The sequence below is a fragment of the Hermetia illucens genome, chromosome 1, assembly GCF_905115235.1.
Source record: "Hermetia illucens chromosome 1, iHerIll2.2.curated.20191125, whole genome shotgun sequence".
In the NCBI taxonomy this organism is placed as follows: Eukaryota; Metazoa; Arthropoda; class Insecta; order Diptera; family Stratiomyidae; genus Hermetia; species Hermetia illucens.
This window is the reverse complement of record NC_051849.1, coordinates 54720179-54740312: the sequence shown is the minus strand read 5'-3', so window position 1 is coordinate 54740312 and position 20134 is coordinate 54720179. Positions and strand designations below refer to the sequence as shown.

The window sequence follows — 20134 nt, the reverse complement described above, 5'->3', positions numbered from 1 at the left end:
TTTCGCCTAGTCAAAAAATACATATTCGGTTAGTCATTTGCTGGTTCTAAACAACTGACCACTGACGCCTTGATTTTCTCATTTGTTGAGGATACGGTCCCATTTGTCCCAACTTTTTTCGGTTATTGTCATTGTCGGCAAGCTAGAGAACATCTACCCAGGGACCTTAAGCTAAGTGACCTATTTTACTATCATATTTCCAATGCTATGGTATCCTACTACTTCCCTAAAAGGTAGGAGATATATTTGGTAAGCAATATAGAACAGTATGAGCGTTTCGATTTCAGTATCCCATTAAATCGATTCATTCGAGAATTTAAAGCCTGTCCGCAATAAATTTGGAATTCTGGAAAGTTTATAAAAAGGTAAAAATGCTGTTTGCTCGCAAAATATGTGATGAGATAGCACCTGATGAGTATTCAACTTCGATATCCCTACTTCGTTCCTCTCGCGATATTTGGCACTAAGTACAAAGTAACTTTCCACCATCCCAAAACTAAAAACGAATCCATCTTCAACAACACCCTACATCGACATATACACAAAACACTCGTGCAAAGAAGGCACGTCCAACAGCCCAGAAGCCAGCCAGCACAAGCTGACTCTGAAGAAGGTACGCCGCGCGTTTCCATTCGACAGTCAGTTCATTCGTTCATGGAACACTGAACAGTGAAGTGTGAAAACTTGTGCGCTCTTACGAGTTTACGGCAATTGCAAGAGAAAGTTCTATTAAAAGTTAAGTTAAACTAGAAAGAAATTGGAAATTAGCGACCGGAAGAATATAACAGAGAGTCATGGAATATCAGATCTTACCGTCGCCGCCTGCAACTCCTCCCCTGGGGGATATTAATGTAAGTTTTCCACTAACATTTTCCTCATATTCGTTAGTAGAATTTACTGGGATATCCTAGTTTGGTAGTGACGCCTCTTCTTGAAAAAATAGTTCGTGAGTTATTATTGCTGCGGTTCGTATCACCACGGTATCCGGGAAAAATCCAGGGACAATGAAAACATTGCATTAAATCGTTGTGTGACCAGGAAAAAAGAAATATGGGACGAAATATAAATATAAAAAATCGTCATCCGCGCGACGTGCTCCTCTCCTTGTCGTTCCAACGTGCATCGTAAAAACAAACGTTCACTATCTCGCTCTGACTCACAGTCATGCATTGATCACGCAGTGTACACTCTGCTATCAGCTGGTGTTCACGTGAACATTCTGTGTCACACTTTGCCCGCATGTCCACAATCAGTGCCAAAGGCAGACCCCCTTTTCAGCAATGACGTAGATACGCTTTGTCGACTCAATGCTATTACGAATGAATACGATGGCATTCGTTAATTGCAGAGGTGGGAAGTACGGTATCTCGAAAGCGAGCTTGTGGCAAGTGAACTGAAGCGAGTTCGTTCGCTATGTCTGCAGTGGAGGCGAAGCGCTCAAGAGTGCAGACCGAGGCACGTTCTATGTGGGGAACTTACAGTCGCACCTCCGTTTATGACTACATACTTTGGGCTCTGATGGTGGATCTAATAATAACTGATTATGTTAGATTATGTTTGCATCTGCTGGGCTAATTTGAATTATCTTTGAGGGTCATCAACGCCGAATCAGATATTGATAATTGAAATGTCCACAGCTCTGGGTGTTGAAAAAAGCAACAGACTCCCGGGTGCTAGGGACGCTATGAAACTAGATTGACATTGTTAGTAAAACTGCCATACAAGTGGGTGTGGAGTATGTGCTGAGCAGCAGCAGCATTCCCATATCACGACTACGCGGCGTGCATACATTTCATGGCATGCACAAAGGCCAACTGGGTGGGTGTCTTTCACGCCCAACTTATGAAAACAAGGGGCTCATCGAAGCGGTGACCGGAACCAAAAATAGCTGACACTCGCTCGATGTGGGCACAATGACGTCAGAATGCGAATTATTTCATTATACCTGCAGAAGAGCTGTTAATTTGCTATGAGATTTCTAAGTTATGTCCACAGACTATATACATACATAGAGAGGATTTGGCATTTGATGCCAAGGATCCCAAATTAGATTTGGGTTATAACGGATCGGTCTATTTCAAGCGACTGCTCAGATGCTAATTGGGTGCATAGGGCAAATATAGAGAACTCTTAATCGAACTTAGTTTAGTTGTAAGAAATTTAGTATTGCTACTTTCCATAGACGAGGCATGAGTGGGTTCAAGCCGAAGTTCACTATGCGACCAGAATTTTCGCTGTTAAAGGGATCATGTGACTTTGTTCATGTTTTCAATTAGAACTCTATAGATCCTTCCTAGAAAAAAAGAAATTATTAGTATTAGAAGAAGTTCAGATTTCAACCACTTACCTTGAATTTTTTTATATGCGAAATGTGCCAGCAAATTCAGCGTAATCTTCACTAGTCCTTTTTAGATGTTGGGCTAATAGTTGTTGGTAATTATATTAATTTTTACTAGTTGGTTCTGGGTTATCCTTCCTGTTGAGGTGTCTGTTTGGAAATTGAGTTTCTTGTGAGTCCACCGTTCCTAAAATAAATCAGGGCAAAACTATTATTTACAATCATACCAAGCGTTAAGGTTCCTTATTAACAACATCTTTCTTTTGAATTTCAGATATCGGAAAAGCAAAATAAAATGATTTTATCGCAATGCATGAAAGCTGATCACATCCCAATCAAAGGTGTCATCACTCCAAACCCGTCCGACTCCGAAGATGACATTGAGCCACCATCATGCAAACGTGCCAGACTTTCTACGCCTGAACAATTTGGACTAGTGCAACCATCGCTCACTCCACCACCCGAAAGCATGATCAACGACGTCGTCTTATCTGCACGTAGTGATATTCAAGAAATCACAAAGGATCACATGAATTATATCGACAGTCGAGATTATCAACAAATCCAGCAGCAACCACAACAACCAGTACGAGCGAGTGTTATTATGCATGCAAGCCGCAATGGAATCCATCCCGTCCTATCAGAAGATAACTCACAGTCATCTGAAGCACTGAATGAATCCCAATACGATTCAGTGAATGTTTTCAGACAAGTTAAATTCAAAATGGGACGAACCAGCCCCAGTAGCCCTGTAAAAGTGGAACACGCCGAAACCACATCTGAGATTGTGAGAGTAGAACCTGCACCACAAATCCATCAAAATACAAACCGGACTCAAGGTGAACTACAACATACCCGTGATCAAACTCCTCCCCAACAAGCCGAGAAAACCTACACAACATTAGAGTCACCAAAGCCAAAGGAATCGGCCATTGGAGCCCCGAAAAAGACTTATCCAATGATTGCACCAAAAAATGTCTACTGTATAACGGCAGCAAAGCCCCCTTCAAACATCATTCCTGCCCAGTTCGTCCTGATTAATTCAACTGCTGGACCAATTCCTGCTTTCGCTCAGCCTACACCCCAGCCACAACCCAAACAACAGACGCAACAGGAACGAAGACGGGTCTATGAATGCCAACATCCAAATTGCGGAAAGAATTATTTCAAATCAAGCCATCTCAAGGCTCATCAGCGTGTTCATACTGGTGAGCGACCATTTATTTGCAAATGGGAGAACTGTGATAGGAGATTCTCACGATCGGACGAGCTATCCCGGCACAAACGAACTCATACTGGCGAAAAGAAATTCATTTGTCACGTATGCCAGAAGAAGTTCATGCGAAGTGACCACCTTTCGAAACATGTAAAACGTCACGGAAAAGATAAGACAGGTTCGGTGCAAAACGGGAACTCCATAATACACCTTCGCCCGATTGTTCCAGCCCCGGTGCAAGTACATATCTGCAATGATCAATCGTTCGCGTTGCAAGTTCAGAATCTTGTCTAAACTGCAATGATCCCAAATGGATGGAACAGGCTTGAAGAAGGAAGCAAACAAGATGTTTTTTTGAAGGTTGAAGACTATTTGGTTTTTGTTCATACTTTGAAGCTACATTTATCTACTTTTATTCATTATAATTTTTGAAATAATGATTCAACAGGAATTTACTTCCTTCTCCAAATTCCCACCTACTTTGCTTTCAAAACATGTTTATAGTCCTTCAGTGTGGGATCCTATCATTCCAAAAAATTAAAGAAATAACTTAAAGTACCATTAATTTAAATGACTCCTTTGAAACAAGTGTAATTCTTAAATATGTGCGTCTAAAGATTCATTATTGGAGTTATGTTTTCTATCTGTGATAAAAATGTTTAGGTTTAGTAATTATTTATTGTCATAAGAAAACAAATATCTATATATTTAGCAATAAACATAATCCAAAAGATATATTTACTATAAACAGTTGTTTTTCTCTTCCCACGCCTCTACTTTGTTGTTAGTTTCTTTGCTCTGGTCAGTTTTGAGACCTTTGGACCTTTTAGCGTAGAATACTCTGTTGTTCATCTGGTCGCTTGTCTAGGTCATCGATAGGAAGGCGAACCGTGTTTACGTTTTCTATTTATTTTTTTTTTGGCCCCACACTGAAGATACGTACTATTCGTAAAAATTCTCGCAAACGAAAAAGACGAAATAAAATGATATGCAGATTTAATGGGCACGGATAGTGGTCAGGCAAGAAGATGATGAAACTTTTTATCAATATTGGGGCAGGTAATCGACAGCAGTTCTCTAAGACAAACCAGTTGGTAGTGTCGATAATCGCGAGCCCGATACAAGGTGATGAGGACGGTTATTTATGGGTTAATAACATTACTTTTAAATATTTATAGTCTTTGCTGGAAAGTATGATTTAATATTGCTGAGGTATTGTATCAGGCAGATTACTCTATTGTAACGCGTTATATATATCTGATAAATGCCATCCGCATTCAAAGATATTTTGTAACACTTTCAGGTATATATGCATAAATTTGTGTCTATCAATTAATCTGTTTACTTTGAACGCAATTCAATTTAATCTCGAAAATTTTCCGATTCAATTTTTTTGGTAGTCAGAATAATTTGTTTGGGAACTTTCAAAAAGAAAGATTTGTTTATGTAGGTTCAACAAAGATGCGATAATATGCCTACGCCTTCGCTTATAGTAACTCCTGGTCTTGAGAAAACCAAAATATTATTAGCTAGTTATAAGATAAGAATTTTATGTAAAAAAGTGTGTAACTAACAGATTTTTACACATTCAGTAGCGGACAATTGATTGAAAACTTCCTTTCGGTAGTTTCCGCTCCTCTAAAAAGAAAATTTAATAGCAAATAATAAGATTTTATCAGTTTTCCAATTATATATCCATATGGTTACTATAAACCCAAATGTAGGGCGCAGAACTTCAACCACACTACCCGCCATCGGTGAATGTCCCTGGTTAGGCGGTTCAGTTATTCTCTTTTATTGATCCGCTAGCATTCGCTTCTCATCCAACAGCCCGGCGATCGTCCTCCCTGCACTGGAAAAGCTGCTAATAGGATTCCATGCCAAGGTGAAACAGCATACGCTAAAGGCTACATGGCCAATGTTAAGTTCGGTCTCTAGTATGCGGACTCTGAATACCATGGGCACTTTCAGATTCAAGTAAGACCCTTACTCTGGTGATCTAACTTGCCATTGTGGACATTTTTCACGGACTACTCGTGAGACCAAGACATGGACTATACAGATATAAATAAAAACGGACGGTAGGGGAAGAAGAGGTGATGATGTCAGGTGCATCATCGGATGCGCTGGCATTCAACAAGAGACAGTAGCCGTCGAGGGCAGTACATTCGTTGTCAATCGTAGCAAAGCTGTGCAGAAGCCAACAATAGGGACCTTCGGGAGCAAGGCGGAAGATGGACGGGAGGTAACGAGTTCCAACCAGAATATTCCTAACGGAAACCGTCGATATGGGGGGTCTTCCAAAAACAAAGGCATAATAAAAATGTCGGATACCAGAAGTCAGTGAAGAAGCGGAGGGCCACTGGAGTTCTCCTTAAGAGCCAGTATCAGAAGGCCATACATGTTCTGAGCAAGATTGCGAAAAATAAGAAGTTCGGCACTGTCGATAAGCGGGATGAAAAGGGCTTCACTAAATGTCAGGCGATTGTCAAAGAAATGCAATAACAAACACCTGGGATCCCAGCAGAAGGCGAAGTCCACCGCCTTCAAGCGCAATCAGTCTCAAAATGAGATCGAACAGCACAACAAGAAGAGCAGAGTGTCCAAGGCTTGGACGCCAAGCTAGCTCTGTAAAAGTAACGGCCGTCACTTACGTCTAGTTATCCCACACGACGAGATTCCCAGGAGACCGATCATTCACATTTGGCTATCCAAGATTCACATGAATCATCACAACCTCGTCCAATCGTTGTGTCTTCAAAACTCCATGAGCAACTGGTTGGTTATTAAAGAGGAGGAACCCCTTTGAACCACCAACCTGTATTTCTGCTTCTAGCAAAAACTAACTGTCCTTTCGTTCGGCAACCGCGCAGCGTGAAAGGTCAAAAATTTAAATATTGGAGCAAAAATGGGGACTGTGGGGTCTATTTTGACCCCAAGACTCCATTTAAGGGTTAACGGAAGAAAGAATGTGCCCGTCAAATCATTGGGAGTATTGAATTTTTGGGTATTTACCTTCAATCTGTTCCACCTTATCTAAACTTAAATTCACTGGACTTAAGTCCAATCTTGATGACGTCAATTACATAACAATATTGTCTGACGAAAAATTTCATTGTTCAACGAAATTCTCCATTTGCCGTAATACGGAAAACAGAGCCTTTACGGATCTAAACACTTACTACTTACCTGTGTATGTATATCTTATCGTCAATTAAAGCAAATAACGTATGTGCTAATTTTTATTTATACAGTACGATCGACGTTATTACACTTCAATCAACTGTGGTTGCAGTTTCAATGTATTGTCAAAACGCTCAGAAGATTCTCGGAGTTGTCGGGAGAGCATTGAGTCTGGGGATTCCCCTCTTAGTGTAATGGTTCATTTATCACCATTCTAGGGGAAATCCGAACACCGTCTTAAGAACTACACAAGTATTCAGAAATGGAGTACAAGAATGTAAAGTAAAGCCTGTTGGATACCATGCGAAATTAACGAAAAGGATAAAATAAAACCTTTATTGAGAGCAAATTGCAGAAGAGACTGTACATTTATAATTGTATAACAAAACGATGAGAGAGGATGTTAATGCAATTTTTTGTTGAGGTGGTATGACGTAGAGTAGAGAAAGTAAAGCCTGTTACTTCACGAAAGGGGCAAATTGGTAGCACGCTCATTGTAAATGATACAAGGCGGGAACCAAAGCAACTCGAGACATTTTAAGCTCGGACGAATTTGATATGTCTATTACACCAGCCGTAATTTATGTAACGAAAATATTTATGAACGATTTAACGGCCATTTGATTGTAAATTGAATACGGCTCAAAAGTCTACTCTGAGCAGGCCACCTAATCAGCCGGAACGGTATTCATGGTAAAACAAGAAGACGTGGCAGACCCTACCTCAGATGTATCGATGGGGTAGACCAGAATGCCAGATGGTTATCAAGGTGAATTGGTGGACTTCGACGCGAAATCGGGATGTATGGAGTTCCTGGACCGAACACCGATTGTTGTACTGTTGATGATGTTCATCATCATAGCCTATAGAAAAGCCTAAAACTCTGTAATTTACTTATTTAGTTTATGGTGGAGACATAGATAGACGGATGTGATCCATTTACTCGACAGCAATGATCCAGGGGCTATATCTTCAGGAAAGGATCGTGACTACTGTAAGAGTCTTGGGAAATAATACTACAGCAACCGCATCGAGATTTCCTTGATGCGAGAGAGAATTGCAGCAGAATATGGGAGAACAAAACTGCGGTCCCAGAATGCATGTATGAATGTGAAGAGTGCATCAAATTCTCCCAGCTGGAACCAAGTGATAATCGATATTTTCAGTCATCTTGTTGCTTCTGTCGAGAACTACCCAAAGAACAAAAAACTTTAATTGATTCTCTCTGATGATGAACTCAAGGAGTACATTGTCTCCATGGGTCTCCAATAGAACACTGTATTGCGCTCACTATAAGCCACGGTAGTGGACGTAAAGATGGCATGGATCCTAGTTTGAAAACATTTTAAGGATGTTGAGTTGCACTCATGTGACAACAAACTTCTGGGGGAGAAAGTGGGGATGCTACTCATCAAAACGAAGCGCTGTAAGAGAAATTATGTTTCCACTGCCATTGGGAATTACATCACTACTTATAAGTTACTCGATATACGGAAGTGGTGATAAACGCAAAGTTAAATTTTATTCAGTTCCTGCAGTACACTGGTTGAAAAACATCCAGTGAGAGTATGGTCCAGTAGAGGATGATATTGAACGCAAAGGTATGAGGCATATTTTTAAGTTGCTCGGCTTTGAGAAGAAGAGTGGAGAAGGGGCGATTTTCCACGGAACTGTGGGAGCGTGGATTAGGGAAATGCAACGAAATAGGTATAGGTAGCTAAGGAGATAATAGAGAGGCCGCATGCATACACACACTCCGGGCCCAGATGTTCTCTCTATACTTCTGGCCACAATACTACAAACGACGGTAATGCTTCATGTACATTTTTCGTATAGCTTCTCAGAAGGTTATGCGTAACATCTTTTTTATTTCGATTCTCCTGGATTATCAACTAATAATCAAACTAGTGGAAAATTTGTATCCCTGGATCTATGTATATGCCAAGTGTGCATCGGTTTTTCATGGCTGCTGGCAATTTACCAATCGGAATGCTTATAATAATAATTTTTCGCTTCCAGTAGAACGCAAGTGCTTGGCGAAATAGCTTCATTTGTTATACACTTTGTTATCTGAAGTTTGCAATACAGAAACAGGTAATTGTTCGAAGACATTCTAAACAAGTCGGGAAACCGGAAACTGGACGGTGGCAGCCTATTGATTTTTGTTCACATTTTTCATTTGAGTAGTTTCTGAGAATGGGTTCATTAAAGAAATTATCACTTTTAACCCCGGCACTCCCCACTTTTCCAACAAATGTCGAAACTAAAACTGGATTCGGAAAGTACTAACCGAGACTATATTTGACTGTATTTGATGAAAAAAAAATGTACACCCCCCCTTTTGCATGTATGGGGACCCCCCTTAAATTCAATGTTGAATTATGTAACTCACTGTATGCGTGATCGTTCACAGTTCTCACCTTTCTACCAAATTTAGTGGGAATCGTTAAAACTGTCTCCGAGAAAAATGCGTGTGACGGACAGACACGGATATATTCGGACGCGTATTTACAGTCTGCCTAAAAAAAGGGTCCTTCCACCAGAATGGAAAATACAAAAGCTTGTATTGATCCTGAAGACAGGTAAGCTGGTAGGTAAACCAACATCGTCTTCTGAATACAATAAGCGAGCGGGTAATCTATAACCGGCTATATCCATTATTTGATAGTGGCGGTTGTTTACTAAATAGGCAGTTTAGCTTCCGAAAGGCTAATGTGGTTAATGCTACCAAACTTCTTTTCGAGCTAGCCAGAAAAGTCTACGACGAAGGGAAATACTGCGCACTGGTGACTGTTGACATCAAGAACGCGTTCAATTCTGGCAGATGAAACCATATCATTGAAGTGCTCACCGCGGCACAAACCTCAAAATATATATTAAATATAATCTTCGATTACTTCCGACAGTGGAAGCTACTTTATGTTAAGGATGAAGTATCTAAGATGTATGTAATAACGGCAAGAATTCCGCAGGGGTCTGTTCTGGGCCCTCTACTATGGACCTTAATGTATAAAGCCGTTTTACGGCTTCTAGTAGCTAAACAAGCCGTTGTCGTCGGATTCGCAGTTGGAGTGGCCATAACATCCAATCACCCCGACAAAGTATAGATATATGCGAACCAAACTATACGGACGATCAAGTCTTGACTTAAAGGCCACGGGCTGAAGCTTGCCGAACACAAGACGGAGTTGGTGCTCTTTACAAAGCGGCGGAAACAGAAAACTATTGAAATTTGCATCGGGGCGCATGTCGTTAGCTATCAGCCATCGCTGAAATACTTGGGAGTAAGATTTGACTCCAAGCTGAGCTTCAAACCCCACTTAAAGCTTACCGGGCAGAAAGCGGCGACTATCAGCTCAACACTGGCAAGGATACTTCCAAATGTAGGCGGCCCGAAACACAGTCCACGATTGTTCTTATCGCGAGTCATCAGCTCTGTACTTTTATACGCGGCACCAGTGTGGGCGTCGGCGATAAAAATCGGAGGAAATCGCAGACAGCTTCAAGCTGCATATCGATTAAGCGCTCTCCAAACATTTTGCGCCTATCGAACATCATCTTATGAGGGAGAATTGGGAAGATTGCCTAAACAAGCAAAGTGACCGTATTCAGTCATTAGCTGCATGGCAAACAGCATGGGATTAGGCGGAGAATGGCCCGTAGACACACAGGCTTATCTCATACATAAGTATGTGTACGGTGGATACAGGAATTACCTTTATAGGTTCGGTGTAAATGAATCGCCCGATTGTCCTACGTATGAAGGTGCAGCCGAAAATGCAGAACACGTCTTTTTCGCCTGCCCAAGGTTTAACAGCTCAAGGAGAAAGCTTGAAACATGGTTCAATCAAATACAGCATGGGACACGGTAGTTGAAATGGTAAAACGGATCCACCGGCAGCTAAAAGTAGCAGAACCGCAGCGGAAACATAGAAGGGAAGCTACTGCAATTAACGCCACGCAAAGTGGTAGCAGCTCGTTTAGAGTGAACAGCTAAGCACTGAACAGCTCCGCGAGCGAATACCAAAACGGTGGTCCTCCGGGGAGAGTGTAGAGAAAATATGGGAGGTTTTAGTCGGTAAGAGTCCGACATGCGTGTCCTAGATTCCAGATGGATTTCTCCCAGCAACAGACAGACAGAAAACCGATTTTAATAAGGTTTTGCTATACACAAAACCTTGAAAACGAGGCCTCAAAAGAGGCTCAAGTATGATGATGAACTGGTTGCCAAGAAACCGTTTCTGAGCTTAACTTTGCAATCAAAATCACATACCGGACAAAACGTTTAGCAAAATATATTGTAACCATTGGGATACTGCTTTCCCTGGCACTTAAAAACTATTCCAAGATGTGGAATGTACATATTTGAGACATTGAAAAGATCAACATAGGCAGGCTTGATTGCCCCGAGTCCCGGAGTTTTCTTAGGAGGCCTGGAAATGAAGAAATTAAGTTGAATTTGAAATTGAAGGGGGCCCACATAATTTTCACCTTGACTCCGGACTTTTGCCACTATGACCCTGATCTATGTAAGATTTGCTATATATTTCAAAGAATCTGTATGAAATCCAAAAATGGAAGAAAACTTTTGATTTAGAGGTATATGAAGAGGCGAACGGGTTCAAAAAAGTAGGCTGGATATGCTAGGTAACGCGTCATAGAAAGCTACAACTTAGGAACCAATGCTTCAATCGTTTTGAAATTTGGTGATAATATTCTCAGAAAATGTACTTAATGAGGGAGAAGAAAATCGATTTTCCCGGCCATCACAACTGTCTATAATCCCTCAAAATTATTAATTAGAAGAAAGCTTTTCGAATGGGGGAACGGCTTAGATAGCTTAGATAATAGGCCTTCCACCGACAAAAGAGAAGTTGTTCGAAAAACTATTCATCCGGACCCGAGGTAAAAACTATACGGTAAAACTGGGCCCGGGGTAAAAATAGTGGTAAGTTATTAAAATCGGTTTACTGTCTGTCACAGCGATAGCGATTGACATCAAATTTGGTGAAAAGGTGGGAACTTTTGAACGCTTACGCATAAAGTGAGTTACATAGTTCTACGGAAAATTCATGCAAAGCCGGTCTTAGTTTTGAAATCTGTTGGAGGACCGGGGGGTTGAAAGTGATCATTTCTTTAATGGACCCATTCTCTCAACTGAAAAATCTGTAAAAAAATCACGAGGCTCACAGGTTTCGAAATATCTTTCATACCGATATCTGTTCAAATAAAGTTAATAATTGTATATTATCATAATTTTTAGTTATTAGCAATAAAACCCCCTTTGAGTTCATCCTAGAACCATGAAACTGTAGCAATGTAGGCTATAATATAGAACATGATCCTACCAAGTTTGGTGGAAATCGCACTATTATTAATAATATAATAACCGCTTATCGCAACAATCCATATGGGATCAGGGCCTTGAAGTGTGTTAGAGCACTTCATCCAAGACCGTAACGGTACACTACAATACACTATAGGAGGCAATGTGGTCAGCATTGCGATCGCCCGAGATTATTACCCTGATTTGACTCAGGTGCTCATTCACAGCTGAGTCGAATGGTATCCGGCGTCAAATCACGATACAAATCCCACTGCCGTCAGCGAGATTTGAACCACGACTTTCCGGTGCTCTTACCACTCAGCTATCCGGACACGGGTGGGGCAAATGCACACTCGAATGTCTTTATAAAAGGAATACACAAAACCTTTCATACCCGAAGCGTCCAGCTTCCGGTTTCCCGGCTTATTTTCATTGCATTTCCTATTCTGAGCCTCCGAAAAAAACTCCGTGCCTGCAAGGAACCCTCCTTTTCCACCCCCTCCCGTCAGACCTGGGCGTGCGGTTCTTCCGTAATTTAAACAAGTGTTAAGCAAACAGTTCATCAATATACATATGCATTGCCAAACTACGTAAAGGGCAAGGTACATATTTATATTATTTGTTTGAGTTTCAGTTCAGACAGTTCCGTATTGTTTTAATACAGTGATACATAATGCAATATAAGCCTTAAATATTCAGGGGTTGAATTTTCATTCATAGTTCTTGCTGACATCAATGAAAATGTGACTCAATAAAATAGACTAGTCTAGAACTGGTCTTGCTTTCATTTACATGCATAAGTTGGAGTTTTCCTAGGTGCTTCCAAATTCGCAATGTAAATTTTGAATTGAATAGAATAGAACTGAATATCTGAATATCTTAATTTTACATATTGACAGTGGTTATTGGAATTGCATTTGAACAAAATTTTTTACATATATGACAATTATAAAGTAAAGGATTGTGATAAATATATAATTTATAAAATTATGCATTGAATGGACGAATTGAGAGTAATCTTCATATCTTCTACATATATTTTAGTTTCCTTTCAATCTTGAAGAATTGCCGTCTAACGAAGATTTCTTTGAAATAATTTCATTTCACCAACTACATAAAATTATTTGACTTAAAGCACAAATATTTTCCACATTTCTAATCACTCCACAAACAGTTTGGGAATTCAAATTTTTGTCTCTGCCTAGGCGGGTGTACTCATATTAATAATCGTAAAAATATTTACAAACAAAAAACAAAATTGACGCAAATGAAATGTATGAGTGATTACTGGATGCTCTTTGAGCTTTTTTCAAAACTGACCTTCATAACACAAAAAGTAAGTAGTGAAAATGGACGGTAACTTTACGAAAATATACCAGAATAATAAGAAAGCAGTTTGTTCAGTATCACGTAAATTATTCACGTCATGGATCCCCTCCAACCGAAAGGAGCTCCCATTCGGCTTATATCCTATAGTCTGTAATGAATAAGAAGCTAAGGAGTGATCGAATTATCATCCGAGTTGATCAAAATCAACTTTGACGGCAGAATAAGATCCACTGAAGTACCCGCCAATACCTATTGGTTCGCTGAATGGTATTTCGTCTCCTTATAGATCATTAAGAGAATGCACGTGTCTTAAGACAGGAGTATCTAGGACTTACACTAGAATGGACTTTGCCACCCAAAATTCAATTGAAGCCGCATCAGAAAGCGCATTCACACTGACAACTTAAAGAAGAAAAAGTTAGAAAAGTATATACATGGAGCGGAATATTACTTAATCTGGATATATAGATCGAGAAAGAGAAAGTCCAAGACAGATTATATCCCCGCTGATACTCTTTTCAGGCCACAATGGATTGATAACATAATTAAACGAAAAAACATCTTGAAATTTTCGAAAAAAGTTAAAAAAACTGAAAGAGACCGATATGGATGGACATAGTTATTCTTTATCGACCAGTCAGCAGGATGAAGCCTTATACAATTCGCTGCTCATCCTGCCGAGACAAAGAGGGGAATTCTGATTTCCGACAGAGTGGGCATATTGGGAGTGATAGGTTGAATATTTTGATGAACTGCTCAAAAACCAAAATATCGGCGAGTTGGAGGTCACGCCAACTGGAAACGACGGACAATGCTGCACACCGGTTTAAAACCAAAAGTCGTCAGGAGCCGATGGAATTACAGCCTAATTTGTCAAATATGGAGGCGACCAACTACGCCGAGCGGTTCATCAACTGATGCTCAAGGTGTGGGACAACGAACCAATACCTGACGACTGGCAACGAGGCATTATCTGTCCTTTACATAAAAAAAGGGATAACATGCAGCCCTGAAGAAAGTGATCCGCTATGCAGATGTGAATACGAAGGGCACCATCCTCGTCCAGTCCTTTCAACTGCTGACCTACGCTTACGATATTGACACTATGGGAAGAACAAACCGAGATGTACAGTTTACTTTCATCCAGCAGGCGGCGCGAGATCTCGGGGTGCACATGAAGCAAAATGAAGTACATGGTGGCAACATCAGCGCCAAAAACTATCATTTTGCCAGTGCTTATGTATTCTTCGGAAATCTGTCAGGTTGTGGATAAAATCCGGCTCAACAGGTTGTGGTGGGCGGATCACCTAATCCGTATGGATGAGGATGATCCAGTCGGGAAAGTCTATAACTTCAATATCTATGGTAGAAAAAGAAGACGCGGCAGACTCTGCCTGAGATGGAGTGATGACGTAGGTCAGGACGCCAGACAGATGTTAGGGATATTGAATTGATGGATCTCGGCGCAAAACCGGGGTGTCTGGAATTCCTTACTAAGGCAGGCCTAGACCGAATACCGGTTGTTGTGCCGCTGATGATGATCGTTATTCTTCAAAATTTTGAACAGATAAAAAAAGTAACAAGAATCACCTAATATTATAGCTACAAAATAAATGCACTAATGAGGAAAAATCTATCAAAATGTTCTAATCAATTTTGAGTAAAATAAAGATTCTGAATTCCTGGTGAATATAAAAATTTAATCCGTGAAAAATATTACTTTAATCAAAAACTTCCCGAAATTTATTTAAAACAACTTGGAATACCGGAAGCTTGGAGCTTGAAGTAAAAGGTTTTGTTTTCATTTTATGTATGCACGTTTTTCCATTCGTACATAGCTAAGAATATAAAATATTCCTTCATATTTTGCCAAACTATAAGATGTATATGGATGTACAATACATATCAAAGGTATATGCAAATATTGTGTTCATCGTACGTACGTTCACTTTACTTTATGCACAACACCATATGTTACATACGTACACACATGTTCAACTTATTAAACACTACCCACAAACTCCGTTAGCACATATATATACATACACATGCCTGTCACCAGTAATTGATAACAATAATAATAATCGTTGGGGCAACAATCCAATTGGATCAGGGCCTTGAACTGTGTTACAGGACTTCATTCAAGACGGTAACCGCACACTACAGGATTACAGCAATGTGGCCAGCATTGCGCTCGCCCAAGACTATTACCTTGATTTGACTCAGGTACTCATTCGCAGCTGAGTCCACTGGTATCCGACGTCAAATCATAATACAGTTTCCACTGTCACCAGTGAGATTTGAACGGCGACCTTCCGTACGATAGCCTTGTGCCCTAACCACTCCGTTATCCGGACAAGAGTAATTGACACTGACATTCAAATATTATAACTAAAAACAGCTAAAAAAGAAAAACGAAAATGATCCCAGGAACCCCGCCCCTCAGATAAATCCACTTTATATACATACATGTCTTAGAATGCAATAAATTTACGTGAAATGCCGGAATTGAACTTTTAATAACTTTGTTAATAATAGTTAGATTGCGTTCAGGCTACTACAGTTTAGTATCGCCTATACTGTTACTAAATTGTATACTTCTAGACTGAAATTAATGGGGTTTTCGGGTAAATTTCTAAAACCCGATAATACAATTTTATTAACTTTATTTTGTGCAGATATTGGAACGGATGTATTTTGAGGCCTAGATTTTATATAGGTGCATCACTGTGAATTTTTTTCAGATTTTTCGGTTGGATAGGTTCTGATAACGAGAGCTGCTTCACTTTTTGGCGGTCAAATTTTGAGCCCTAATTCTGCTATGTTTCACTCAATATCAAAAGTATGGTTTTCGAAAAGTACTAATCGAGTCCTTTCATTTTATACCCCACATGACCATTTCGAGGATATCTTGAGTTTTCCGTAAGTCTTCAATGCAACTCGTTCGAGCAAATCTTGAGCTTTCCGCAAGACTTCAATGCAACTGAATGTAAATAAGTTTATTATATAAGAGGAACCAAAACTTTTTTTAAACTCTCGTCCTTAAAATTGATATTACATTAAATTCATTTTTCAAATTCAATTATTTTTTTTTAAATCACGGCCTGCTCCGCCACGGAGAACACCGATGGTGGCCACTGTCAATCGAATTAACAACATTCGCAATAAATTTCGAATGCTGTTAACGCCGCTGCGCCACAAAAATATTCCGTGAAAAAAATTTACACCCCCCTTTTGCATCTATGGGGAGCCCCCCTTCAAACGGGTGACAGACAGACATTGAATCGATTTTAGTAAGGTTTTATGTTTACACAAAACCTTGAAAACCGATAGCATCCCCTTCATTTTCGACTGAAAACTACGTGTTTTTTCGAAATATGTAAAAAAAAATCAATTTTTTAAAATCGTCACATCTTCAAAAGACTAGCTTGAGGGTTCACGATTACTGAGAGTGCCATCGCCATCTAGTAGCTTTTTTGCATCTTTAGGCTTCGTAAGTATTGGGAGAAGGCCATGTGGTCCACCTCAGTGCTTTGGTTGGCTTCACTGAGGAACTGGCTATCGCTCAGTAGCTTATATCTTTAGTCATCCTTTATGTTAGCAAGTCGCCCGGCTTTACTCTCTTCGGTCGTCTCATTATATCAGCGATATCTGTCAATTTTTGAACTTCGTTATTCTCATGTGATCGTAGTCGGTGGCTATGTTTCTTGGTCTTTAATGACTTCACTAACCAACTGTACTTTCAGGTCGCTATGCAGATCCTCGTTACGAATGAACCAGGGAGCGTCTACTTTGCTTCTAAGCACTTTATTTTGGAACGTTTATGATGTTTGATTCTCTAGCACAGCCCCAGAGCTACCGTACGTCCATATGGGGCTTAGGATCTGTCAAAAATTAGCAGCTTGTTGTTGATAGTCAGCTGGGAATTCCTCCCCAATAGCCAGTACACCTGTCTGTATCTGGCATCTAGTTCGTCCTTCTTTCTTAGGATGAGATGAGCTTAGCATCGAGTGTCATACCTAAATATTTGACCTTACTCGTCTATGGTATATCTTGTCCGTTTATGATGACTTTAGCTGAATTCTCTTTTTTGTTTTTTAAGTAAATGTACTTTGAGTTGCTTTCATTTAATTTTATTTTCCATTTCTTGATCCATTCTACAGTGTTGTTGATAGTAGTTTGTAACTTTATTTTTGCTTCTTTGTAGTTTCACCTGTGGTAAGGATAGCAGTGTTGTCCGCAAATGTCGCTATTTTGGATTCTTCGCAGCAAGGCATGTAATTGGTATACAGGATTAACAGTGTGATTAACAGTGTATTTCACTCGAATAGGCGCTCTGCTACATATAATTTTAAGATAATTTCAAGATATCATCCCTATCCAATTTTTACAACAAATCTTCATGCCACACCTTATCAAGCGCCTGGGCAACATCGAGAAAAATAGCTGAGCCCGTTTCCCTGCAGGACAATTCGTATATTTTTTATTCAGTTCATAATCAGTAGTGGCAGTGGGATTTGTATTGTGATTTCACGTCGGATACCAGTCGACTTAGCTGTAAATGAGTACCTGAGTCAAATCAGGATAATAATCTCGGGCGGATACTGTAATCCTGTAGTATACCGTTACGGTCTTGAATGAAGTGCTCTAACACACTTGCCCTGATCCAATTGGATTGTTGCACCAAGGATTATTATCATCAGTAGAGGTGCTTTTCCAAGCCGCCTGTTGTATCTTCATCGTTAGCAGAACGGTCTCCTCCTCCTCGAGTTGATAAAGAGTGTTGATTTGACCATTTATGCAAACGTTTTCTTGGCTGTGCTTTTTGGATACTGCCCACTTTGTTTGTCTGTTAGTCAGCCTGGGAGGATAGTCTTTTCTCCCCACACGCTGAACAGCATCATAATAGGCATCATAATGGTCGGTTCGGATTTTCATTAGTGAAAACGTGGATGTCCGAAATCCCCTTAGTTACGAAGAAATCAATGACATCGAGTGTTTTTGTTACGTCAGTCGACCAGTATGTAGGCTTACCGTTGGAGTGGAACTTTTGCATTTTTGTGCTCTTCCTGCTTCAAATAATGTTCTGCCTCCGGATGTTGTTAACCTAGACCCTCAGAATCCATTTTCAAATCAAATTAAATCTCTTTATAAAAGAAATACACAAAACCTTTCATACCCGAAGGGTCTAGCTTCCGGTGTCCCGACTTGTTTACGTTAAAGTCACCTCCTAAAATGAAGGAGCTTCCAATGAACTGGCAGACTCGAGCGAAATCTGCTTTTTTAACACCAGAACGGAGGGGACAGTATATTTAAGAGATCTTCATAACTTTATTCAATAGTTGTACATCAATAGTGACAATCTGCATTTATTCGTCTTCAATTTTCTATGCTTGATTGTGTCTGATATCCTCTTTACCGAAGATTGTAGTTTCCCTTCTGACTTGTTGACTGGGGTGAGATAAGATATATGTCTATCTTTTCAGTACTAAGAAAGACTTCCAATTCTCGTAGGTACTGTCCCAGTCCATTTGCATTCCACGTTACGATTTTCAGGACATTTGTCAATTGGTTCTCTTATTATATTTTTGTCTCCTTACGTTACACTGCTAAATTTGTCAAAAATTTGTTTGTTTACTATTTGCTATTTGTCAAGTCTTCCATTTAAAATGGCAAGTCTATTTCAGTATTTGATTACCATCGTCATTTTTTTGGTACGTGCATTTTCTATTTTCGTGGAATTGAAGAGATGGAAGCTCATACGATTCAGTAGCTAGCGTGTCCATCACTCCATAATAATAATCGTTGGCGCAACAATCCATATTGGATCAAGGCCTTAAAGTGTGTTAGAGCACAGTACACTGTAGGAGGCAATGTGGTCAGTATTGCGCTTGGCCGAGATTATTACCCTGCTTTGACTCAGGTACCCACGGCTGAGTCGACTGGTATCCGACATCCAGTCACGATAACAAATTCCTCTGCTACCAGTGAGATTTGAACCACGATCTTCCGCTACGACAGCCCAGCGCTCCAACCACTTAAGCCATCCGGACAATAATACTATACTTCTGTTTTTCAGGACTGCACTGCATTGGGCAGCAACAAGAGAAATGTTCCATACATTTGCTCTGAGAGTATTTATACGATCCAACAACAGGCGCTCCGGATTCGCACAGACACAGCCCAACACAGGTCAGAATTTTTGCATATATTTCTCCCGGTGCTGGGAGCTGCCTCTATATTGAAATTGAAAAGCCATTCCATTGGAGGTGAAGCATGGACATGCCCATGAGTTTTTGTAGGAATTGTTCCGTCGGAGTCTATATCAAAATATACCTCTCAGGAATTCAAGCATAATTTTCGCAAATATAAAGTGGTTCCATAAACAAACATACTTGGCCCTAGCCGCCAGAAAAGTCGGAACGGCTGGTTTGACGATGAATGTAAGCTAGCAACGGAACGGAAGAATGCCGCATACCGAGTAATGTTGCATTCTCAAAGAACGAGGGCACACGCAGGGACTGATCACGAACTCCGTCGAGCGGAAAAGCGACTTCACAGACGGAAAAAGGAAGCCTGGGAGAAACAACAAATCTGTGAACTAGAAAAGTACAGGGAGCAACCGCACCAGGCGCGCAAGTTTTACCAACAAGTCAGCAGGATGAATGCCTTATACACCTCGATGCTGATCCTGCCGAGACAAAGAGGGAAATCTGATTTCCGACAGAATGGGCATCTTAGA

The 20134-nt window shown here is 40.3% G+C and overlaps 1 protein-coding gene and 1 long non-coding RNA gene across 2 annotated transcripts; both read left to right on the top strand.

Annotated features, from left to right (window-relative positions):
* The first annotated feature begins 606 nt into the window (after positions 1-606).
* On the top strand, positions 607-4302 carry LOC119659792 (Krueppel-like factor 10). Its single transcript, XM_038068066.1, has 2 exons — positions 607-851; positions 2613-4302. The coding sequence occupies exons 1-2, from the start codon at positions 795-797 to the stop codon at positions 3846-3848; spliced, it is 1293 nt and encodes a 430-aa protein (XP_037923994.1). The 5' UTR covers positions 607-794; the 3' UTR covers positions 3849-4302.
* A 12581-nt stretch (positions 4303-16883) lies between these two features.
* LOC119659802 lies at positions 16884-17523 on the top strand. The gene is made up of 2 exons (XR_005250377.1): positions 16884-17082; positions 17139-17523. It is a non-coding gene; the product is annotated as an uncharacterized LOC119659802 (long non-coding RNA).
* Positions 17524-20134: the final 2611 nt, after the last annotated feature.